The sequence below is a fragment of the Rattus norvegicus genome, chromosome 6 (genome assembly GCF_021556685.1).
Source record: "Rattus norvegicus strain SHRSP/BbbUtx chromosome 6, alternate assembly SHRSP_T2T, whole genome shotgun sequence".
Taxonomy (NCBI): Eukaryota; Metazoa; Chordata; class Mammalia; order Rodentia; family Muridae; genus Rattus; species Rattus norvegicus.
The window spans coordinates 66,267,980-66,295,172 of NC_141539.1; the positions used below are offsets into that span (position 1 = coordinate 66,267,980).

Genomic DNA, 27,193 nt, shown 5'->3' on the forward strand with positions numbered 1-27,193 from the left:
ATGTAGGTCTTTGTTATCCTCATTGGAAATAAAGTTTGTGAGGTGCTAGAGAGATGGCTTAGTGGTTAAGAACACTAAATACTGTTCCTTTACAGGCCATTTAAGAACTCAAACTGGATTGCCTAGACCCCTTAACGAGGGAGGACAATGATACTAGACAGTTTATATCTTAATAAATAAAAAGGGGGAGTTATCCCTGTATGCTAAATAATGCTCCTTTTATTTCAATTTTAAAATTTGGATGCCAAGGACCCCTTGAGTGTTTATGGCACCCTACAACTAGGCATACTTCTACCTAGGTGAAATAGAAAGATTCACATATTGACATGATCCTGTTCATATATTTTATATGGGGAAGAGGCAATGTTTGTGTTTTTTCTACAGGATGCTACAAGAGTATGCCAGCTGCCAGAGGTGGTTGCTGAGACTTGCTGATCCTGGTTGCATGAAGATTCAGCTCTCGTGGTTTGGGTCCCTGGAGTCATTCCTCTGCCCTGAGAGGAAGATGGAAGATTCCCCCTCATCTTTTGTCATCACAGAGATTTTGGTGTTGCTGCAGTCAGTGTTACCACTGCGTGTATCCCATCCTACTGTGGCCTATGCTCAGACCCTCTGTGCACTGCTGCTTTCTGGAGAAGACTGGACTCCATTCCCCTTGCCCCCCACATTCCCCTGGCGACTCTTGCTGCCTTAACTGGTGTTGTCATTTTGCACTCTGTAGCTCCACAGGAATGCCATCTGCGTGAAACTGCTGTGGACTGGGGAACTCTGTCCTGGTTGTACAGATCTCAGACATGGTTCCATTGCCTGCTGGTTGTTCCAGAGAAGAATGACTGATCCTGAACTGTCCTGGGAAAGACCTTGGCATTTTTGCTGCTATTGTAGCAGCCATTACTACTGCAGCCATTGTGTCTGCAGTGTCTAGAGTTACCCTCCCCCAATCTATTGTTAGGCAAGCACAGTGGGTGAACTTTCTGGAGTAGTTGCTAACAATTGGGAATTCCAAATTTTATTATAGGAGCGGCTTGACTACGGGCTTTGGTGGTAGCAGCTGAGGAGAACCAGATGAGGTGCCCACTACTTACTGGGAGTGGCTCTGTTTGGTACAGCCCTATGCTGTAGATTAATGTTCATGCTATGGTTGGTTTGCAAACTCAGATCTCAACAGAAACGTGACAAGGTCGTTGTCACTCAAGCACTTGTGGCCATTGAACAATGGGCCTCCCCTGGAATTTGGTTATCTATGCTCAGGAATTAGTCGGCATCTGAGTTCTCTGCTCTTGCACCCCATGGATTTGTGCATCCATTGCACTGGGATGAGAGAGACTCAATGATTCTTTGATCAGCCTTTCTACATCGCAGAGGTTTCCTCATTGCACGCGATAGGGTGATCATGATTTCCCCACTAACTCATTTTCTGGCTGGCCTCTTTTGTAGAGTTTGCCCTAGGTCATTTAGCAGTTACTGTCACACAGCACTGCGGCATCCAGAGACGGGCAACTTTCCTCATGCACAGACCAATCTAAGACATGGGGCCCGGTGGCGATAAGGTTACCCTACGACGGATAAGGCTGTGACATTAGAGGAACGACCTAAGACAGGAGCCACAGCAGATGGACATAACTGCAGAGGCCTAAACCAGCCTCATTCTAGTAAAACAAAAAGGGGGAGATGTGGAAAGCCGTGATAGCATTCACCATTACAAGATGGCGCCAGCTTCCGCTGTGCCCCATGTGGAAAGCCGCAATAACATTCTCCATTACAAGATGGCGCTGGCTTCCGCTGCACCACCCCGACTTCCTTTCAGGAAACTAGCTGTGTGCGCATGTGCAAGAGTGTGTTCATGCCAAGCCTTTGCCCACCCCAGGGCGTGCCAGTGAGATCATGATTAAGCGACCAATCAGGCGAAGACGCACCGTGCTAGGGTTTTATAAGCATCACCTTTCTGGGCTCCGGGTCTCTTCCTCTTCAAGATGCAATAAACGCTTTGTTGCAGAAGGATCCTGGTGTCCGTGCGTTGTTCTTGCTGGCGAGACATTGGACGCGCGACACTGGAAGGAACAGGAATTCAAGGTCCATAACTAAACATAGTAAAAGCCATATACAGCAAACCAGTAGCTAACCTTAAATTAAATGGAGAGAAACTTGAAGCAATCCCACTAAAATCAGGGATTACACAAGGCTCTTCCTACTTACTCAATATAGTTCTCAAAGTTCTAGCCAGAGCAATGAGACAACAAAAGGAGATAAAGGGATACAGATTGGAAAGGAAGAAGTCAAAATATCACTATTTGCAGACAATATGATAGTATACATAAGTGACCCCAAAAGTTCCACCAGAGAACTACTAAGCCCGATAAACAACTTCACCAAAGTGGCTGGGTAAAAAAAATAACTCAAACAAATCAGTAGCCTTCCTCTACACAAAATAGAAACAAGCCGAGAAAGAAATTAGGGAAACGACACCCTTCATAATAGTCCCACATAATATAAAATACCTTGGTGTGACCTTAACCAAGCAAATGAAAGATCTGTATGATAGGAACGTCAAGTCTCTGAAGAAAGAAATTGAAGAACTCAGAAGATGGAAAGATTTCCCATGCTCATGGATTGGCAGGATTAATATAGTAAAATTGGCCATTTTACCAAAAGCTATCTACAGATTCAATGCAATTCCCAGCAAAATTCCAATCCAATTCTTCATAGAGTTAGAAAGAATAATTTGCAAATACATTTGGAATAATAAAAAACCCAGGATACCTAAAACTATCCTCAACAATAAAGGGACTTTCTTGGGGGAATCACCATCCCTGAACTCAAGCAGTATTACAAGGCAATAGTGATAAAAACTGTATGGTATTGGTATAGAGACAGGCAATTCCACCAGTGGAATAGAATTGAAGATCCAGAAATGAACCCACACAACCATGGTTGCTTGATTTTTGACAAAGGAGCCAAAACCATCCAATGGAAAAAAGAGCATTTTCAACAAATGGTGCTGGTTCTACTGGAGGTCCGCATGAAGAAGAATGCAAATCAATCCATTCTTATCACCCTGTACAAAGCTTAAGCCAAAGTGGATCAAGGACCTCCACAACAAGACAGATACACTCAAACTAACAGAAGAAAAAGTGAGGGAGAGTCTCAAACACATGGGCACTGGGGAAAATTTCCTGAACAGAAAACCAATGGCTTATGCTCTAAGATCAAGAATTGACAAAAGAGATCTCATAAAATTGCAAGTCTTCTGTAAGGCAAAGGACAATGTCATTATGACAAAATGACAACCAATAGATTAGGAAAAGATCTTTATCAGTCCTACATCTGATAGAGGGCTAATATCCAAAATATACAAAGAACTTACAAAATTAGACTCCAGAGAGCCAAATAACACCCTGAAAAAATGTGGTACAGATCTAAATTAAGAATTTAAAGCTGAGGAATCCCGAATGACTGAGAAGCACCTAAAGAAATGTTCAATATCCTAATTCATCAGGGAAATGCAAATCAAAAGAAACTGAGATTCCACCTCACACCATTCAGAATAGCTAAAATCAAAAACTCAGGTGTCAGCAGACACTGGCAAAGATGTGGAGAAAGAGGAATACTCCTCCATTGTTGGTGGGATTACAAACTGGTACAACCATTCTGGAAATCAGTCTGGAGGTTGCTCAGAAAACTGGACATTGTACTGACCCATCTATACCACTTCTGGGCATATACCCAAAAGATGCTCCAACATACAAAAAAGACACAAGCTCCACTCTTCATAGCAGCCTTATTTATAATAGCCAGAAGCTGGAAAGAACCCAAATGCACTTCAACAGAGGAATGAATAAAGAAAATGTGGTATATCTACACAATGGAATACTAGTCAGCTATCAAAAAGAATAACTTCATGAAATTCATATGCAAATGGAATGAACTAGAAAATATCATCCTGAGTGAGGTAACCCAATCACAGAAAAACACACATGGTATGCACTCATTGATAAGTGAATATTAAGCCAAATGCTCGAATTATCCAAGATGCAATGCACAGACCACATCAAGAAGGTTGACCAAAATGTGGATGTTTTATTCCTTCTTTAAAAGGGCCACAAAAATATCCATAGGAGGGGATAAGGAGGCCAAGTTTAGAGCAGAGCCTGAAGGAATGGCCATTCAGAGTCTGCCCCACATGTGGCCCATATATATACAGACACCAAAACTAGATAAGATGGATGAAGCTAATAAATACATGCTGACAGGAATCAGATATAGATCTTTCCTGAGAGACACAGCCAGAACATGTCAAATACAGAGGCGAATGCTAGCAGCAAACCCCTGAACTGAGAATGGGAACCATGTTGGAGAAATTAGAGGAAGGACTGTAAGAGCTGAAGGGGCTTGGAACTCCATAAGGACAACAATGCCAACCAACCAGTGCTTCCAGGGACTTAACCACTACCCAAAAAGTATACATGGACTGACCCTGGCCTTCAACTGCGTATGTAGCAGTGAATAACTTTCTTGGGGCACCAGTGGAAGGGAAAGCCCTTGGTCCTGTCAGGTTGGACCCCCAGTGTAGGGGATTGTTGGCAAGGGCGGTAATACAGGGTGGGTGGGGAGGGGAAGGGGTTAGGGGGCTGATGGACAGGAAACCGGGAAAGCGAATAACATTTGAAATGTAAATAAGAATTACACAATTTAATGAAAATGGGGGAAAAAAGAAAGTTCCTTTTAAATACTAGGTGGACTGATGCTTAGAAACTGTGCTCATAATTATAGTTATCACAAAAGTTTCCATTATAAGGAGATGAAGCTATTAAAATTAATGACCATGATAAGAAATATTAGTTGAGTACTTATCTTATACGTAGTGGTCTTTCTGAGCCTAGTGAAAAGTCATTAATCCTGTTAGAAAACAATGCTTGTAATGCCAAGTTGTAGAAAAGGAAATAAAATAATGGGAAATAAATAAGCCTCACCTAAGCCTACATACAGCAACTGACTCATAGTTCTAACCATTGTTACTGACTGCTACTCTACTTAATAATAATGTTGAGTATGCTCTGTGGCAGCCATCTACTTCGTTTTTCAATTAAAGGTGAGTTTCACAAAAATCTCACATAATTCTTGTCACAGAATTACCATTCAGTAAAAGTATTCAAGGCATGAATATTTAATCCAGAATCATAAATTTCCAAAATAATTAGATCACTTCTTCTGGTTAATCACACATTTATTTAACTTCAGGAATATAATGAGGGTAATGTTCAATAAAATGTAAGTTTCTGAATCCTAATAGATATATTGGCATCGCCATTGTCCATGACACAAACTCCTAATACCCTCAACATTTGAAGCTCTTTGAGAAGCTTTCATAAAATAAATAAATAAATAAATAAATGAAAAAAGCTGTGTTGCTTCCTTCACAAGTATCTCATGTATGAAGAGCTAGTGGGCCTAAGGCCCTTCCTTGCCATTTGTACTGGAGTATAAGTTTGTAAGTTACAATATATCAAAACAATGTTTTCTGGACTTTATTGTTGAATTGAATTTGTTATTAAAATGAAGATATTGTTTGACATAATTCACCACGAAGCAAAGCAAACATATGAAAGGTATTTTGTTTTGAGACCATGAAAATGAAAATCAACAGAGAGAGAGAGAAGGGGGGGAGGGAGAGAGACAGAGAGAGAGACAGATAGAGAGACAGAGAGAGACACAGGGAAAGGGAGGGAGAAAGAGAGTGGGAGAGGAAGAGAGAGAGGGAGAGGGAGAAGGACAGGGAGAGGGAGAGATGTGTCTATTCATTACCAAACACAAATCTACAGTTTGAAAGCTGTGGATGTATTTTCATGTTTTCAAGACAATTTTCCTAGCTAGTAATAGTTGTCAACATTATAAAGAGTATAATCACCTTCACATAAACCAAGTGTATAAATGAGTAATTGTCTCTATCAGGTGAATCTGTGGAAAATTGCACTTCTTGATAAATGAGGGTCTAGGTCACAGTAGGTTACAGTATTTTCTGGGCAGATGATCCTGGCCTATACAAGAAAGCTGGCTGGGCGTGAATCAGAGAACAAGCCAGGAAGCATTGTTCCTCCGTGGTTTGTGCTTCATGTTCCCACTTAGACTTTATGTACTAACTTTTCTCAATCATGGCTGGACGCTGGAAAAATGTAAGCCAAAGAAATACTTTCCTGCCATAAGGTGCTTTTGACATGATGTTTGTCACAGCAATAGAAAAGAAAATGAAATACAATGGGCTGGGATTAGACATAGAATTAGCATTGGAAAGAGGCATCTATATAAACTGACAGTTTTGACTCCAATAAAGGACTTGGTAAAGGTATTAACATGTTTCTGCTAGTTTACTTTCCCAAACTTTCAACCACATTCCCAAGCTATGTCAAGCTTTCCAACAGTAAAGTATTCTAAATCCATCCTCAGCTTCCAGGAATATATAACATTTGAAGATAGCTGAGAGCTGACATCCTTAGCACACAGCCACGAGCATAGGGAATCCCCAAAGAAAGCATAGGTACTTGTTAATTTAACTGAAAAATTTTGAGAATATCTGTTATTACAATGCCTTTCATAATGATGATGATGATGATGATGATGATGATGATGATGATGAAGATGATGATGATGATAATAATAATAATAATAATAGCTCAATTGTTATAGTAATTATGGATATCAAACAAGTACAACAAAAGTGAGATTTAGTGGTTCAGAAGTACAACAAAATGCTAGAATTGACAGATAATTATGTTTTAAAATATAAACAAGTAAAAATATAGTCACTGAAATATAAAAATAATGGTTCTACTGCAACTGAGGTCTGTATTGATTTATGTGGTCCATGTTACCACTGAAGGCTGTGGTGATGTCCATTGTCTGTGTTGCCATCTGAATCCAGTTGATGCCCATTAGCCATTCAGCCATGGGAGTGCATATTGATGAGAGAAAACTGCACTGCCACCTGAGGCCGTGGTGATATCCACATCTATGCTGCCACAGATGGCTATCTGAGGTCCTAGTGAAACTGGGTTCAGTGTTGAAGTTCATGACCCCTGTTTCCATCAAAGGCCACACAGATATCCATGGTCAGTGGCATTGCCTAAATCCATGTTAATGTGCATGACCCAGGCTGTATCTAAGGGCCTTGCTGGGTTTTTGATCATACTGAAGCTGAGGGCCATGTTTGTGGTGTGTACTGTCACTAGACACCACGTGGAAGCCCGTGATCTGCGTTCCAATCGCCTGTTAAAAGCAAGGAAGCTACGTTTGCAGCGGATAATTGTAGACACAGTCGAGAGACATGTAGCAGTTTTTGGTGACAACCCCTACTCCCAACCCAACTCCTATCTCCACAAAAATAACAGCCTAAACAAGAAGTCATAGAAGAGAACTCTTAAAAGGTGTGAAAAAATGCTGAAGTTGGTGGAGTAGGGACTGAGGAAAAGGTCCTCCAGAGACTGACTCACTTGGGGATCCACCCCACATGCAACCACTAAACCCAGTCACTAGTGCTAATGCCAAGAAGTGCTTGCTGACAGGAGCCAGATATGGGTGTCTCCTGAGAGGCTGTGCCAGAGCCCTACTGATACAGATGAAGATCCTTGCAGCTAATCATCAAAGTAAGCATGGGAACCCCAATGGAGGAGTTAGAGAAAGGACTGAAGGAGCTGAAGGGGTTTGTAACACCATAGAAAGAACAACAATATCAACCAGCCAGACACCACCAGAGCTCCCAGGGATTAAACTACTAACCAATGAGTACACAGGGAGGGACCATGACTCCAGCCACATATGTAGCAGAGGATGGCATTGTCCAGCATCAATAGGAGGAAAAGCCCTTGGTACTGTGAAGGGTTGTTTCCCCAATATAGGGTAATGCCAGGGCATTAAGGTTGGGGTAGGTGAGTGGAGTGAGAACATCTTCATAGAAACAGGGGAAGAGGATGGGGGGAGGAAGAAGGAGGAAAGGGGATAGATAATATTTGAAATGTAAATACATAAAATATCCAAAAAAATAAAATTTAAAAAATGCTGAAGTTGGGGACAGGGGAGGAAAAAATGTTAAAGTTAGCTCTCCATAGTTGATGGTTTCTGGTGAGGTTACTGAAGAGTCTTTTAAGGGCAATTACATTTTTTTCTACTCTGGTTAAAGGAAGTCAAATGGAAAATGTTGAGGGATATGAAAATTCGACTGGCACAAATTAAGTTAAACAAGTTAAGAGAAGAAACCTCAGGTCATCTTTTGTACTGACATGAAATCTATCACTAACTCTGAAAACTATGAAGGTAGAATCTAAAACTCGATTGACTACTAAAAGAGTCTGCGTAAAGAGAAAATGCCTGTAAGTTTCCTTTCCTAAATGATTGTACTCGTATGCATGTGCGTGCATGCGTGCGTGCATGCGTGTGTGTGTGTGTGTGTGTGTATGTGCATGCGTGTGTGTGTGTGTGTGTGTGTGTGTGTGTGTGTGTGTGTGTGTCTTGGAATACAGACAGAGCGCACAAGTAAAGGTCAGAGGAAATTTTGCAGGATTGATTTTTCTCCTCAAGAAGGTTGGCAGTAAGTGCCCTTACCTCCTGGTGCTTCTCATTAACCCCAACTAGTAAAAGACACAAATCCCAAAATTAGTAAATTTGATGCCCATTAAGTAACAAAAGTAGATTATACTATTAACATCTTTGTAGACATTGGAATATGCAAGCGCAACTAAAGCAGAGAAGCTGCATCAAATAATTAAGAAGGAAGAGAAGTCTGGTAAGAAAGGAAAGAAAACAGGAACATTGGGATATGTATAACAATTTAATACAAAATTATTCTCAATTAAAATTGAGACCACAATTTTTCAATAATGTGAACAAAGACATTAATAGAGGCGTATGAATAAACCCTACACGAAAGGAGTTATATTTAATAGGTTCTATCCTCATAAGAATAGTATCCAAGTGGGAAATGATCTAAGGACAATTTAAGGTGTTTGAGTGAGATCATGAAATAAAACAACAGGTGGACAAACAACTTTAACAAAACCTACATGGTTCCTGAAGAACAGAAAAGAGACCTCTGTGTGACCTTGACCTAGGCAGAGAGTTTTAAAATGTGCCACTCCAACTAAAATATGAATAGAATGGTTGTAATTTCTACTTTTTTTCAGAATTAAAAAATTCCACCAGCCAAAATAATTCAATCAAATACTAACTACATCAATGTGTACCTGTATAGGTAATTTGTATTTTGAAGAAGAGTTAAAATACTGCATATTATCTATGCATACATACTCTACTGTGAGGACATGGTCAAAGATACTATTAGAGTTTTATATGTATTCTTAATCAAGTAATCAGCGTACAAAGGTAATAAAATTAGGTAAGTGCCAAGTAAGGCTTAAAGGTAAAGGGGATATGTTGAATTAAACTTGTATAGCATAATTTTGCTATGATTATAAGTAACATTAGGGCAGATTAGTTAAATTTTTTGATATAAAAGAAGACTATCAGACTGTTTTAAAATTTCGTTCTGCATCGACTCCAAAGTCCATCATGAAGCAAAAGAGCAAGGAAATATTCAGGATAAAATATGAAAATAGTAAAGTGGAAATACATATTAGCTAAAAATGTACTAGATAATTATGCCAACATAATTATTGATGATTTCAGATGTAAGCCAATACTAAGACAAATAGTATTTATATAATAAAAAGAGGCATTACTATGAGAAAATAGTATGAATAGCTATATATATATAAATATATATATTAAATTGTGGCTAATATATACTAAGGAGACAAGTACTTTAGCTCTTATAATTTTATTTAAAAATTTCACCAAGTGCAAAAATATAAAATTCATAATATAAATGATTGTGGTAGAATATAAGTGAACAAAGATAATGTCTGCAAATGTGGATTTATTATACAGAACATTTAGTATTTGATGAAAACAGAATAAATATTGGAAGAAAATAAATTGAAACAATAAAAGATAATTTTCTTAATTAAAAGATGATAACATGCAATAGTTAACAATAAATATATCTTTAGTTAGTAGACTTTAAAACAACACACGCATATTTATGTTTGGTATTAAATTGGTACAAATGCCCAGGGAGCATTTTACAAGGATGCACCAGCATGCTACTCATTCACTAAAATGCAGTTTAGGTAACCTTCCTGAAACTGCTAAAGGGGAGGGGTCCTTTAAATAGCACTTAAACCAAAACAACATAAGTATGGAAGATGCAAAAATTCAGTAAACTTATTATTAGCAATTATCATGAGATGGTTAAAACGCTTCATGTAAGATATATATGATGTAAAGTTTTATAAAGTCAGAAGAAAATCAAGATGTGAAGTAGACTACAATGTGCAACCCTAGATGGTTATCACTACATCCACACAACCTAAGAATATCAGTCCAAATGTTGAGTAGGATCAAGTGCTTGCAAGTTAGGGTTTCAGACATCACTTTCTTTTCTCTTTGTATTTTAAATTTCTTCCATATATTATTTACATAATAAGAAAAAGATTACCTTTGAAAATAGAGGGCTATTTTTTAAGGTATTTGGCACTCATATTTTGCTCAGTAATTGCTGTTTCACTATAGGTACTTGCATGCTTGAGGAAAGAAAATGAAGTAAATCAGAGCATTTGAATTGCCCTGTCTTTCTTGATAGTCCTAATCATGGCTACTTTCTATGATAAATTTTCTTTGAAGAAAAAAATCTTTTCAATCACTTTTTTAACAAATATAAAAATTATTTTTAGAATCCTAATATGATCAAAGCTTTTTCAGTAGTTCTCAGATCATCTTAGAACATCATCTGAAAATCATTGAAGCCATCTTGCCATCATAGGAGACACGAAACAATAGTCAGGGAACCAGGCTGCTAAAGAAAGTGTAAGATTTTTTTTTTTGGCCAGGAAACCATTCTATTCTCTGCATTGCTATACCTCACACACTCTTCATATCAACCAGTTTTCGTTACTTTGGTATGCGGTTATATACATCTCTGCATTTAGCACTTGGAGTAAAACAGGTTATTTTTTCCCAATAAAAACTCCAAATCTTGACAGATATTTGCACTATGACTTGAGATGTTAAGGCATTGCTTGTCCTGAATCTTAAAGTACAGGAAAAGGAAAGAGCTAGTGAATCAAGAATTGAATAGTATAGATTAGTTCTTATCATAAATTAACATTTAATATATCTGTCCAGACTTTATTCGTCCCGTCAATGCACTAGTCTTTTTGTGTTCAACAGTAGGCACAGTGGAAAACAAGTTACATCATCATTCTCCAGGACAGTACATATAAGCAACAGGCCTAGCCTCAGTTCTGAAGAAGTAGAGCATTATGTGCCCTGAGAAAAAAAGTTCTTATTTTAGATAAATATTGAATGAATGTACTCTACATCTAAAGAATCAAAATCTTTCAAGTATTTTTCATTCAAGATAGAGAGTATGTACTTAAAACTTGATACATTTCTGAAAATAGGCACACTGTTGCAATAGATAGAAAAAACCGAATATTTATAGGGCAGAGAGTTGACAGATGACATAAGCTCAGATTATGTCCCAAATCATTAATGGGATAGAGAACGGCTTTAAGGCTCAATAATTATACATTCAGGTAATGTGGTCATATGATATATTTTGAAATGATTCCAAGCAAATGTTGTAGAAAAAAATCAACCTAATCTTAACAGCATAATTGATTGTTTCGAATCTTTTTTTCTTTCTTTCTTTTTTTTTTTTTTTGGATAGAAGATAAATAGGTCAATAGACCAATCAGATAAATGAATAGATAGGTAGATCAATGAAAAATAGATGATCGATATTAGATGATGATTAAGAATAAAGCAAGCAAGAAAAAAGATAGAAAGAATGAAAAATAGTGTGCACATGAATTTGAATAGGTAGGAAAGGATCTGGGAGGTTTTGGTGAAGGAGAACAAATATAATTAAAACATATTATGTGAAAAAATTTTAATTAGAAATACCATAATTGTTTTCAAATGAATATAGAGTTTCTCAAGCAAACAGTTAATCTTTGCATCATGACCGGCTATTCCTTGCTGTAGAGGGTCAGTGAAGGTCGTGAGATGTATTGAAGAGACCACTGATAAGAGGGAAAGTGCAATGTGATCTGAATGTAAAGTGGTCAGTCATATGAACTTGTAAGGAAAGATATATAAGCAAAAGTTCCATTATATGCAGGCAATTTGAAGTAACACAGAGGGAATAGAAAAGGCCAATTTTGTAAGAAAGCACTTTGTAGTTTGTAAATGTGAGATAAAAGACAATGAATTATATGCAGTTTTAGGTACTATATAAAGTATTTGGATTTTTATGTGCCATGGTTTTGAAATCTCATTAAATGTGAATAATACTAGTCTATTTTGCAGAAATGAGTATGGTAAGGCGTGTTTAAAAACTGGGATGTCTATTCACTCAGGAAAGCAATGCTGGCTTGAGTTAGCCATGGTTCTAAAGAACCTATGCATATTCAACAGGCTTTTAAGGTAGAGTTGGTTGAACTGTAATTGTCAGAGGATGTGAACAAGAGGAACCTACAAATTAGGAACCTACAAATTTGTTTAGAACTACCAGGCAGGAATGATGCTTTTACTCCATCTATTTACACATATAAATTTGAAAGCTTCTGTTATTAACTAGAAAATTTTAAAAATTACAATATAACAAAAATATAGAAAGTATATGTCCTATGTTTGTTTTCATCATCCACTTGTTTTCAAAACTATTTTAATTCAAATATTTTAGACAGTCTATTTAATTATATTTTCTTCTATATATTCCATCTCTAACCACTGATAATTCTAATTTCTGATTAGAATTTTTGATTCTTTCATATAAGCCACATATTTTTATTTCATATCTATATAATTGATTATGCTAAATGTGGTAAAGGTAAAATAAATTAAGCATTTTAACATGACTACATTTCCTCAAATGGCAAAAATGCTTGGCTCTGGTTGACAGACCTCTTTAGTCACTTAAAAACCTCACACAGCAGAGCAAATGCTATCAGAGTATGAGGCACGCAGGTGGTACACGCTGAAGGCTAGCCAGTTTCATCATACTAGGATAATTAGTGAATCCACTTCCTCTTTCATTATGACATTTGCATGTGGACAATAAATAATAGAACAATTTTCCACTTAAGTGACCATTATATCTGTTTAGTAATTTCTCTTTCCAAACCAATTTCACGTTACAGTTATTAAAAGCTTGTATAGCTAGCAAAGAGATATTTTGATTACTCTGTTAAAATTATCAAATGATACTATAAAAAATGAAAGCAATCTTGAGCATCGGGAGTGCCAGGAATCAGTTCAAGGTTGGGAGTAGACAGTCTGTTAAGGGCAATTACATTTTTTCTACTCTAGTTAAAGGAAGTCAAATGGAAAATGTTGAAGGGTGTGAAACTTGCGCTGGCACAAATGAAGTTAAACAAATTAAAAGAAGAAACCTTAGGTTATTATTTTTGTACTGATATGAAATCTATCACTAACTATGAAAAAGAAACTATGAAGACAGAATCTAAAACTTTCTACATTTTGTCTTAATGTCTCTATCTTGGGGAAACTTTCTTTATCAGTGTACTTTTTGTTATTTTGACTCATGATGAATCTTAAAATAATTTTTGTCTTCTTTTAGTAAAAAGAGTCAGATTTCTCTGAGTAGGCATATCAAAGACCATATTAGTGTACTAGCTTAAGAAAACATGACTGGAAGTTCAATTAGAAACAAAACAGAAATTAGTAAAATGGAAGAAAGTTGACCTGATAAAGAGTAATTTTATATGGTCAAGCACTTATTGTCATGGCAAACATATAGTAGAAAACTGAGTGGAAAAGAAGTGCTCAGAATTTCATTTAAACATTTCAAGAACAGAGTCACGGAAGTCATTTGCTGTTACACTGTAGTCAGGATTCTTAGTTCAATTGGAGCCATTGCAAAAAAAAATCCCTTTTGCATCATGGATGCAATTTCTTTTTTCGTTTTAGAACTTTCCTTTTATTTCTGTGGCACCCGTTTGACCAGAACTAGTTTTACAAAGCTTTCCCGTCCAATGTTCTTGCTAGTTGTTACTATAGAAAACTATATTATTTCATGATCTCGGTAAGAATGGCTTTATAATGACGGTTATTATGGTACTTTATTTTCTAAAAGGCATTAGTTCTTTTTCTTTCCCATAATTCCCCTTATGCTTCAATAGTTTTTTTATGTCATAATCAGGTTCTCATCACTCTTCATCATCCTGGAATTTACTGGGTGATGTATTTATTCTCTTTAATTACTTTCCTCAAAGTATGATTGAAGAAAACAATGAACTCTTCTCTCTATACAAGAAATCACTTGCATAGAGGTAAAAAGAGGCAAATTATTCTCATGAAAATCTAAATGTTTTTATAACCTATGTATTATACATATTACAATTTCTTTATTATGCAGGTATGAGTAATATATAAAAATAATTTGAGCTACAAAGTGCACTTTTTTCTTCTCAGACTGTAAATTTTTATTTTATTTTATTTTTTGTTGTTAGGGTCTATTACGTTTACCAGTACCTTTTTTTTTTCTTCTTTAAATAAGGAATCAAGTGTCTCCCTGAATTCTTGTTATGTTTTAATGTTTTCTTTATTTTACATGGGATAAAATCTCATGGCTAGAAAGGTAATACATCACCATTATTTAAATAACTCTGAAATAGATACAAAGTTGTGTCTATCACCACCTAGATTATGTGCATGTATAACTTAATTGAAACTCCAGAAAAAAATTCCTAGGCAGTTTTCTCTGAATTTTAATGAAGAATCTCATAAGTAATTCAGAAAAGGAAATCAAAACCCTGAAGATAACATTAACCTTCCATAAGCTATTAAGCCTTGTAATCATGTACACTGAATATCAGTGTCAATAAAGATAATATCCTCTTGACCTTGAACCTCTTATCTTGTTCTATAAATAAAATGAGTTTGTAAGATGAATTCAGCAAGTGAGAAATTTATTTCTAGCGTGTATTTTATTGGATGTCGCTCCTTAGTATACTTCTATGCAACTGTTCCTTTATTAAGATGGTTTCCATTTCTTTGACTAAGAATGATTCCTAGCATAACTATGTAGCCCCAATTAAAGATCATAGTAGCATCCCTACAGTTTTGTCACTGTATCTAACAAATTTTCACATCTATCGGAGACATTTTCTTACATTGTATTCAAAGATATTTTCAATTCAAGTTTGAATGTGATATAATATACAAGTAACTTACTGTCATACAACTGTGAGTAAAGTAATGCAAAATGCTCTTAGAACATAACTGTGAAACATAACTACCTGGGATGTGCAAGGAAAGATGAGGAAGCAGAGAAAGTGGGCAGAGGTCAAGTCTTACAGGACTGTCCATAGTTATAAAGATGTAATGCCTTGGTCTGTGATATTATCAGTAGAACAGGTCACAGGTTTATAAATTTGAAACATATTAATATAGACAATCAGGTAAGCTTGTAACTGATGAAAAATTAAATTGGAACAAGAGACTGGTAGACTTTAAGGAAATTATGTATACACAATAATTACCTTTCCCATACATTAATAGCAATGTAATCTGTGAATCTAGGAATTCATATTAGTGATGTGACAGCAACAACAATTGTACTCCAGGGTTGGCATCATTTCCTTGTGTTGTGCTCATTGCAATAACAGAAACTAAAGGCCAGAAACTTCATAAATCATAAATGTCATTTGTTTTAGTAGATTGTAAGACCATCACTGAGTTGTTTTCATGGTATAACAATGTTTTGTGTTTCCACTAGTCACCTTTCATGTATTCATGCTGTGTTGTTTGTAGTATCTGCCATACGCTACCTATGTGTCAGCTAAAATCCTGAACTCTTTGCAGCAGTCCAAGTGACTATAGCATTATCCCTTCTGTGATTTTCAGGCACCTGCTGTTCATGGGTCTTGTAACATTGCTAGCCGCCAAATAGTTTGGGGATAAGTAGCTAATCTAAAAAGAACTTCAGATCTTCACACTATGACACCAAAAAATGTAAATTCATTTAAAAGTGGTACCAACAGGCTCATTGAAAATATTTGAAAACAATGTCTTTCTTTGATTTAATTTAACAAAAGAACAAAATTGGCTAGACCTTGTGTCACAGATTTAAATTATTTGAATGACTTTTATTATAAAATCAAGATGAGGGGACAAGAGGGGGGAGGCAGGGAGAGAGGGAGAGCAAGAGAGAGAGGGAGGGAAGGAAGGAGGGAGGAAGGGAGGGAGGTAAAGAGAAGAGTAAATAAGAAGTTGGGCCAAGAGAAGAAAGAGTGAGTGGGAATAAAGGGATGAAAAATTCACTAAATGTATTATTAGACTTACTTGATCAAATAAAATTATTTTCAAGGAGTGGCCTACTGGTTTCTCCCTAAATCAAATATGAAAAATGACTAAAACCAGAAGTACATATGTATCAAGATAAATACTACTTTTTTGACATGTTCTCTATTCATCTCTGATACTCAAGGAAAACAAATTTGTTCAGAAGTATTTGAAAGTAATTGAGGTTATAGTAAGATATTTGAATGTTCTTGAAAGATTGTATACTTTAAAAAAGTGATACAAGTCAATTATAATTAGATACACTTACACACACAGCAATGCATGTTTTTAGTGCTATTATTTGATAGAAAAATTGATACTGAAGTTGATAAAAAAGTAATATAAGTTGGCTTTTCTTCTCATGAACACTCAGACATTCTTGAGAAAAGTTGCTATGTAATAATGTAATCTTCATAATAATTTTTTGGTAAAATAATGAAATTCTCCTTTATCAAATAATGAGTATAATATGTAATATTATTTAATACATTTGAATATGTTGGTCTATTTATATTTTAACCTATACAAAGTTAGTATATTTATGTTTTAATAGGGAAATGACAAAATAGCTTACATTTTTCCCCTTAAGAAATATTCTATAATATATAGCAATATTCATTAAATTTTTACAGAAACATGATCAATTGATAATTTTTCTACATTATGACCCGATTTCTGTGTTTATTTCACTTAAATTGTTTTCATATAATATATTTTGATCATATTCTTCCCCCTCCCCTCATTTCTTCCAAATATTCCTCCATCTACCCATTAAACATTACCTTCTTTCTCCTTCAAAACCAGGTAATAATTGAAAAAGTGCACATGGAAAGATGGAGTTCATTCAATGTTGGTCATCTACTATGCTTCTCAATATACTTGGGGAGAAGCAGGCCCAGAGTCAAATATATTTGCAAATGTTTCCTGCTAAGAAAGGGCAAGTAATTTTTTTCTAACAGTACTACATTGGGTATAGGAAAATTCCAATTTTCCTAAATATTTTATTATTATTTTCTAGGTATAGATGATTTACCTCCATTCGTACTTTTGACTCACTTGTGTGTGAATTTTCATACAAGGTGGAAGAGAAAAGTCTAGTATTTTTTCCTTTGAGTATGGATATCTCATCTTTATAGCACTATTTGTTTAAAAGATATTCTTTTCTTTGAGTTCTTGACATATTTGTGAAAAATGTGATGGTTATCCCTGTGTAGGTTCTATTTCAATCTACTGTTCCATTGACCCATGTGTGTTTTTGTCTAAGTACTAAGCTGTTTTGTATTTGTGTTTTCTACTATGGCTCTATATTACAACTTAAAGTATGGCAATAACTAATCCTCATCGTCTATACTCAGCCCATTTATGACACAAAATAAAACACTGAGTGCAAATAAGAGCGAGCATAACTTTGCATGTGCTCAGTTTGTAGTTCAAGTTTAGTCAATAAATAAGTGCTGTTCATTGACTCCACTAAGTTGTGGGATAAATTTCTGACACACCTATGCTGAGCTGAACCTCCTTTAAATATTCTTGATTCGGCTTGCCCCAGTCCTTTGTGGAGTTGTGGTAAGTTTGAGTCCATGACATAGGCAGAAATTATACTCTTCTCCATTCAGATTATGGGGAGGAGAAACTTTTAAGGTGTTTCCCACTTTTACATGCTTGTTTTGGCTTCTTCCCTACTTTAAGGGGAAGTGTGTTAAGTTAGAACCACCTACAAGCAATTTCAACTGCATTTCCCAGTGTAGCCTAGTTTGGGGGCACTGGTTTTTACATTGACCCACAGGAGGTTCTACTGCACACTTCCCTGAGGAAATCAAAGTACTTGTTATTTTTTGGAATAGTATGACTTTTTAACCTATTGTGTAGAAAATACTTAAAATTGATTATATAAAAATGTTACTAATTATGAAAATACTTGAATCATCTATAATTGGTAAGTTATTATTATTTACAAAGTTATGGCTGTTGACAAATTTATATATTTTAACGTGCTACATTTTTGTATGTCCATGTGTTAGGGCTTATTTGTCCAGAGTGGTGTTAGTAGGAAGCATTTCAACTTTAAGGTTGAAAGAACAGGTAGAAAAGATAGATAAAAAAAGACCTATCAAGGTGGTTGGGAGACTTGAGGCTCTTTTGTCCTGAAGCTGTGAGCTGAACAGACTGTTCCACTGCAGACTCCTGGATAAATAATCTTGTGAAATGCACGGAGAAATTTGTCTTAAACTGGAACCTTCATAGCCACAAGCTAAAATAAGTCCTTTCTCTTTATAAATTTATTACCCTACATATTTCATGACAGTGACTAAAAGCTGACCAACATAATTTATAAAATTATTTCTGTACTATTCAATAGACTTTTACTTGAATAATTGCAGAAGAACATTTTTAGTGGAGAAATTAAAATGCCTTCCTATTCATTATATATCTGTTTAACATTTGGATACATCTATTTTTATCCTAAATATTGCCAGGGAGAATTTTAAATATGATATAAAGAGTAAAACCATGTTCACAACAAATTTTGAATTTTAGTTCAATCGGGTATCTTAGAACAGGACAAAGTAGATTCTCTCTATAAAAAGTGAGTTGAAATTTAAAATCTTGCATTCCCAATTTTGGGCCATGTCTACTTTAACATAGTCTCCAGAATGTTCTATTGTAAAAGCAAAAATATTATAGATAAGTTAATGGAAACAAATGGCTGCAAACATCTGGTTTGGCTTATTATTTAAGTCAAGTTAAGCAGTTGAGTTTACTCTTCTCTGAGATAAAATAAGTAGTTATTGTATAATGTCCATGGAAGTGGTTTGGATAAGAAAATGAGCAAGCTACCAGAGAAAGTTTTGAAGTTGAATTCCAAATAGATTTACATTCAGTCTACAGGTTCCCTGGATCTTTTTCAAGTCCATGAGAACTATCTTCGTTTTTTACCTGATTGTGTGTAGTCAACCATTAACAACAGTTTAACCCCTATTCCTGCATGAAAATAACTTTTGCCTCTGCTCCTCTATTGTTACATTCTGCACTGTAGCTCCAGATAAAGAAAATCCTTCCAGCACTGACCCTAAGAATAAGAGAAATCTATGGAAAGAAAATTTAGGACATGTTCTCAAATACCTACTTCCAATTGCAGCAAGAACCATTTTAGATTACTATGACATTAAACTCAGAGACAAAATCGTGCCAGTTATAATATTTAGGTGTTGCTGTGTTCTCATGATTTGGGATTGGATCAGATTACAGAATCTGTGTCTTCTATATGAATTTCTGTCTTCAAAAGGGAAGAATCCAGACATACTTCAGCACATAACAAAGCCTGTGTATTGGAAAACAAATGTTGAAATTGGTTCTTTTGTCCCAGTTAAAGTGCTGAATGAACATTGTATAAACACAAAGAGTCTGATAGCTCTGTAAACTGAAAACCAGTCTCAGATGGGATAATGACAGCTGGGGAAGTTTAGATAAGGAAAAATGAAATGTCAGAATTCTTGTCTTCGGGGCCTGGAGTCGGCTGGCATATGCTTCTGTTGAAATTGTGGGAAACCCTGCTTAATCCAATTATTGAGAAGACTTGGTTTATAAAAAAAAATACTACATTTATTCACCATGATAGAAAAGGTTCTTATTTAGCCCCGTGAGACAACAAAGACCCACTAGATTATATATATTCCATTTTTCTTGTTTAGAAAATTAGAGGAGGGAACTATCTGCACAGCATTCAAACCAAAAGGCAGTTGTGGAAATTGGTATGCAAGGCTATTTTAACGCTGTGAAAGTAACACTTAAAAATTTAAAAACCCAAACAGCACTACCTAGGCTATATGCAAATGTATTTTCAAGGCTGCTTTCTTTGAAACAGCTCAAGGAAGAGTGCTCTTGTACTGCCATCTGGTGAACAGGCAAGTAGGACAGACAGTGGAAATAACACTTGAAAAGGCAACATGTCAGGGTGTGGTAAGAACATTTAACATGCTGTGTTATTATATCTGTTATATCTGTATTTGCTGACAACATGAAATAGCTTGATATCATCTTGTGCACTGTCAAGCAGCATTTTTTTCTTAGCCATTGTTGTTTTTAGGAAGTTTCCTAACCATCAAGTTCTTGATGCTCCCTCTGCCCTAAGAGTTGTGAGATTTACAAGGCACGATACATTAAAATGGTTTTTATCAAAATATGGATGTTCCTCATTTTATATTGGCGTGCAGCTAAAACTTTCATTTTAGTGCGTATGGGGTAAATGAGCAGATTCTTTATAAGGTGCCAGAGTCAGTGACCTATCCTTGGAAATGAAGGTGAAAAAGTGTGACGTGACCTAAATTTCTTCTCTTTCAAATGGTGCATTTTATGTTCACAATCTTGACTGTCAAACTATTCATTCAATTTAGTTTTTCATTGATTTTATATTATTGCTTTTTCCTTTAAAAAAGTGATTTGGCTCAGAAAATAACAGCTTCATCAATTTAAAGCTGGCCATCAAAGGGCAATAAATGTAAAGGGAAGAAGGGAGCCACATGTGAGAATGTTCTAGGAAGTGGTATATTCTGGGATATACTGTTTGGCAAGAAACTGTAGGCATTGAAATCACAACAATTTTAGGCATTGTTTTGAGCAGAATTTTTACTATTAGATATGAAGATTTAACGTGTACATGGATTTGACTATTTGCTTCTATGTTTGTTCCAAATTGAATAACAGAACCAAGGGGGTGAATGAGTGATGGAGAAGGGTCAGATAGTTGATGTGGCAGAACCATGCTTTAGGGACTCAATTCTCAGCAGAATGAATGTAACTTCTGAAATATTAGAACTGTGAAATGAAGAGATTCTTGTCAGTGTTATAAGAACAGGACATATTCTTAGTGGATGTGTTAAATGAAGAGAATGTGGTTAACAACGGCTGTGGGATGCTAACTGATTTCCATCACGGGCACTTTAGAGAATTTCAATTGTTATACTATCTGGGCTTTGTGTTAGGAATTTTATAAATTAATCATAAATTACAGTAGATCATGAGGACATATGATCATAAACTCTACAGTGCTTGTTTGTATCCAAGAGATATGAAAAGTCTTCATCAATGACCTGTTTTTTATTACCATTTATCATTTAGTTATATCAATGTGCTGGTGGCTACTACAGAAGGGTTAGGTTCTGCTATTATGTTCACATATCAAGAAAGCTATAACATACAGGAGAAGAAAATATTAAGTATATAACTTTTGGAGGAATCAACTGGCAGATGGGAAATTAGAATATTAAGAGCCTTTACTCATACCCAAGAATAAAATTCTGTTCAACCAGTCTCATCCACTGGTTCCTATCTCTGAAGAATATCAAGTCATTGAATAGACTATGGCTAGTAGTTACGTTGGAAAACTAAGCTATTTAAGGTGAAATGTGTTCAATGAAATATAAGAAGAAAAAGAAACACAATATTATGACAAAATCTAGTAAAAACATGAGAGACAGAACATTTCAAACAGAATCAGGTTCCCAGCACCATTGGCAGCTCTGATCATTGCCTATTTCTGTAGGACAGTGAGATATGGGGAGCTTTTGCTCTTAAATTAGGTCATGGCCTATTTATGTTTCTCCTTCAGTCCCATAATTCACAATCCTCAATCAAAAGTAGGATTTTGGTTGTGCATATTTAGAAGCTTTGACTGATGAAGATTGAAAGGAACAGAAGAGAATTGTGTCTTCTGTCTTTCTTCATTATTAACAGACAGTGAGCACCAATAGTTTCTGGTTTGTCAGAAATTTTTAAAGAAGATAATACAAAAAAGTCAGAGTGTTTTAGTTTAGAAATGTGAAGGCTAAAAGAACATAACTTCTTTTTATTAAGTCACAAAGTGTGACATAATCGCCAATTTCCAGACTCTCCAGTAACCATGATGCCCATAGACAGAGAAAGTAATACCACCCAGGATACTTGAATGTTTTAGGCTTTATTTTCTTTTTGTTCGGATACTTAAAATAGGTAGTCAATCTCTCTCTCTCTCTCTCTCTCTCTCTCTCTCTCTCTCTCTCTCTCTCTCTCTCTGTCTCTCGTAAGATGTGATGAAACAAGATCCTGAGAGAGCACATTCAAACCAAGGCCTTTCAGATTGTACCTGCTGAACTATAGATCTTAAACACATTATAGAAGTACTATCTTATCTGGTATGACTTGAACATATTATTTAGGAGTCATCTCGATGCACAGCTGCAACCTATCTTAATTCTCACCTCCCTTCAACTCTCTTTATAATTCGACTCTCTTTATAATGGGCAAATTGCGGGGGTTGGGGATTTAGCTCAGTTGGTAGAGCGCTTGCCTAGGAAGCGCAAGGCCCTGGGTTCGGTCCCCAGCTCCGAAAAAAAGAACCAAAAAAAAAAAAAATACAGATAATGGGCAAATTGCATTTACCATAGTATTCAGTTCTATGTCTTTATTGGAAACATGTGTAGTCTGTCTAAAGTTGTCATCATTACTTAAATGTTAAGCATATATTAGTTACACATGATTAGATTACATTATGAGATTTTCTTAAATATGTATAATGCACTTTGAATTTACTCACTCCTATTGTACTTGCCTGTGAACTGCAGACTCCCTATCTTTTCCCAATTAGTTCCCCTTTTACTTCTAGCCCTTGAAGCTTAAACTTTGATAGAAAGATTTTAGTGTGATTGTTTGGGGTAGGGTGGTAATGGGGGGAGGATGGGGAGGGGAACACCCATATAGAAGGGGAGGGGTTCTTGGGATGTTGGCCCAGGAACCGGGAAAGGGAATAACAATTGAAATGTAAATAAGAAATACCCAAGTTAATAAAGATAGAGAAAAAAAAACTAATCAGAAAGACAGCAATCAAGTGGAGGGATGAGGTTGTAATCCCACAGTCAAAAACTCTGACTCAGAATGTCTAAAAGAACTGCAGGGACAAAAATGGAGAGGAATCTGAGGGAAAGGACAGCCCCGAATTGATTCAGATCAATGAGAGGTTTCAAGGCCTGACACTATTACTGATGCTATGGTATGCTTACGGACAGGAGCCTAGTATAGCTGCCCTCTGAGAACTGAAAGGGTCAGATGCAGATACTTACACCCAGCCAATGGACAGAAGCTGAGGACCCCTGTAGGTGAATTAGGGAAAAGTTGTAAGAAGCTGAGGAATAGGGCAACCTCATGGGAAGATCAGCAGTCTCAACTAACTTGGACCCCTGAGATCTCTCAGACACTGAGCCACCAACCAGGAAACATACACTGCCTGGTCTGGCCTCCCTCTCCCCTCTCCCTCCCAGTTCCCTTCTTCCCTCTACCTCCAGTAATTATTGTTTCCCCTTTTATGTAGAATTGAAGCATTCACATTTTGGGCTAATGTCCACTTATCAGTGAATACATACTATGTGGGTTCTCTTGCTATTAGTTTTCCTCACTCAGAATGATATTTTCTAGTTCCATCCACTCTCCTGCGAATTTCATGAAGTCGTTGTTTTTAATAGCTGAGCAGCAAAGGGGAGATAGAAGCTGTAGAGATCTCCAGTAGACAGGCACAGCTCCCAGTTGAGTGATGGGGATAACCACCTGTCTTAAAGTTTTTAACCCAGAAATGTTCCTGTTCAAAGGAAGGTCAGGGATTAAAAAAAGGAGCAGAGACCGAAGGAACAGCCATCCAGGGACTGCGCCACCTGGGGATCCATCCTGTCTGCAGACACCAATCCCATACCACACACACAACACTGTTGCTGTTGCCAAGAGCTGCTTCCTGACAGGAACTTGGTGTGGCTGTTCCTTGGGAGGTTCTTCAATCTGACCAATGCAGATGTAGATGCTTAGAGCCAACTATCTGACTGAGCTTGGGGAGCTCGGAAGGGAGCTGCCAGAAGGACTGGAAGAGTTGAGGGGTATTGCAACTTCATGGGAAGAGCAAGATCAGCTGGCTGGACCACCCATGGCTCCCAGGGACTAAATCACCAACCAAGGAATGCACGGTGAGGGATCTATGGCTCCAGATTTTTATGTGGCAGAGGATGGCCTTGTCTGACATCAAGGGGAGGGGAGGCCCGTCGTCCTGTGGAGGTTTGATGCCCCAGTGTAGGGGGATGCTGTAGCAGTGGGGCAGGAGAGGGTGGGCAAGTGGGAGAGCACCCTCCCAAGAGTCAAAGGGGAGGGGAAAGAGGGCAGATATTGGATGATGGGTTTGTAGAGGGGTAATCAGGAAGTGGAATATCATTGGAGATGTAATGAATGGAATGATTAATAATAATAATAATAATAATAATAATAATAGAATTCTTATAGAAGTAGAGGTAGAATTGAAGAAAATTAGAAGAGAGAATAATGCAACTCCATTTCTTTTCAATAAACCTTCAGTTTGCCCTTTAAATTGTTATCTTTGAGTGGTGTCTCAGGTTTTACCTTAGTGAGCAGTATATCACATTTCAGAGGCTTTTAGAAACTTCCATGCAACCCCAGCTGTCCTATGCTTGCATTCTATCAAATGGCAATCATACTGCAGATAGCTGAGTGGAAATCATAGTAACATACTTTATAGAGTAAATTGCCATATTCTAAAGATCATTACGATAATGAGGAAGCCTGCAAAGTTATATTAATAAGTAAAAACGACACCTGTGCTATGAGAAGTCAAAATAAGAATTCTTATGTAAAAATTCATAACATCTTACTTTTGCAATGTACTTATATTTAGGAACCAAACGATTCATATAAAAAAACCCCTAAATTTAGCCAGATGATTCATTAGCATCCAGGTGTTGTCCATGTGAAACACAGAATTTGCCTTTCTTAGGTTAATAGGTACTATTTTCTAACAGGGTATATTGCTTAGAAAGAGTCAAAATTTTCAGGAAAACATAACAATTTCCCAAAAAGCTATCCTCTTGAGTCTCATAATTTTATCAATACTTAGAAGGTGCAGAGTGTACTATAGGTATTTTTATTTAAATTGTTCACGTTGTGGTTTGAAAAAAATGAGTATAATGAAGGCTCTAAGGAGATTCCTCAAAACTAGATATAATTTTTTGCAATTAAAATCCAAAATAGTTTTACAGATCATATTTTGATAGAAAGACATTTTAATTCTCCTGTTCTATAATATCATGTGGATAAGAGCCACTGGAGAATTATATGGCCTATGGCAGAAGATGGGGAATGTATTCTGGAGTGTGTCTGGAATGTACAAGGCTTGTCAGCCCAGAAATATATTGATGGACTCATTTTTCACACACTTTGTTTCAAAGAACAAAGTTAAAAGAAAACAAATAATGAGTAAAAATATGTTCCTTAAAGAAAAGTTACACACTAACCTGTCACATCTGTCATGAACAGGACTCATGATTAAAGGCTCTGGAAAATCATACTACAATAAAATCTAACATACCAATGAGGTCACTGGAATAAGGATAGCCCTTCCAGTCAAATATTTGCCTTTTTTAAAATGTTGATTTAAAGTTAAAAGCTGAATAATTCATTGGAAAATTTAGGTGTTCCATTTAAAGGAAGTAAAGATTTAAAACCAGAATGAGAGAGTTTCCTCTGAGACCGTGTCTCCTGGTAGTGTCAGAATATATAGCAATAAAGTTTCATCTCCATGAGTTCCTAAACATGAACTGAACTAGGACAACAACAACAGCCACAAAAGTCACAACAACAACTGCAACAGCAACAGCAGCAGCAGCAGCAGCAGCAGCAGCAGCAGCAGCAGCAGCAGCAGCAGCATAAATAGTCTTTGTCATGGAAGAGCACACCAGCTGATTATCCAGTATCAAATTGTGAGCCACAAAAACATGCATAGAAGTAACGGTATAGTGACTAAATGGGTTGAGTTTATATGTGTGTGTGTGTGTGTGTGTGTGTGTGTGTGTGTGTGTGTGTGTGTGTATGCAACAATAATTAATGGAAAAGAAGTCATGAATTTGGAAAAGAAGAAATATGTAATCATAAAATATTCCAAAATATAAAGAAGACAGGGATCTTAGTACTGTTATACAGAAAAAGTGGGATCTAGTTTGGCTAATGTCTGAAAGATCCAACAAAGGGGATATAGAATCTGTAGAGACCATATCCAGTTGATGGAGGGATCAGACTACCTACCCACCTCAAAAATATTAATCCAGAATTACTCCTGTGAAAAGAAAATGCAGGGACAATGAGTGGAGCAGAAACTGAAGGAAAGGCCATCCAGAGACTGCACCACCTAGGGGTCCTTCCCATCTGCTGACACCAAACCCAGACACTATTGCTGATGCCAAGAAGTGCTTCCTGACAGGAGCCTGGTATAGCTGTCCCCTGAGAGGCTCTGCCAGAACCTGAAAAATACAGAAGCGAATGTACACAGCCAAACATTGGACTGAGTGCAAGGACCCCAATGGAGAAGTTAGGGCAAGGATTTTAGGAGGTGAAGGGGTTTGCAAACTCATAGGAAGAACAACATCAACCAACTAGATGCCTCAATGTTCCTAAGGACTAAACCACCAACCAAATAGGGGGCACACAGTGGGTACCCAATAGCTACAGCTGGATATGTTGCAGAGAATTGATTTATCTGGCATTACTGGGAGGGGAGCCTCTTGATCCTATGGAGGCTTGATGATCTAGGGGAACTCTAGGTTGGTGAGACAGGAGTGGGTGGGAGGGTGAGAGAGCATCCTCATAGAGACAGGGGAAGGGAGGAGGGGATAAGGAGCTTGTGGAGGAGAAACTGGGGTGGTTGATAACATTTGAAATATAAATAAATAAGATAATTTTTTTAAAAAGTGGGAGCTAG

General features: G+C 36.6%; 1 protein-coding gene across 1 annotated transcript in view; it reads right to left on the minus strand.

Moving 5' to 3' along the window:
• LOC148005220 (uncharacterized) overlaps positions 1-27,193 on the minus strand; it is a 140,500-nt gene that overhangs the window by 10,056 nt on the left and 103,251 nt on the right. Inside the window, exon 5 of the mRNA XM_087555154.1 lies at positions 1,942-2,051. Within this exon, the coding sequence (XP_087411280.1) occupies positions 1,942-2,051 (110 nt within the window). The remainder of the gene's footprint in view (positions 1-1,941; positions 2,052-27,193) is intronic.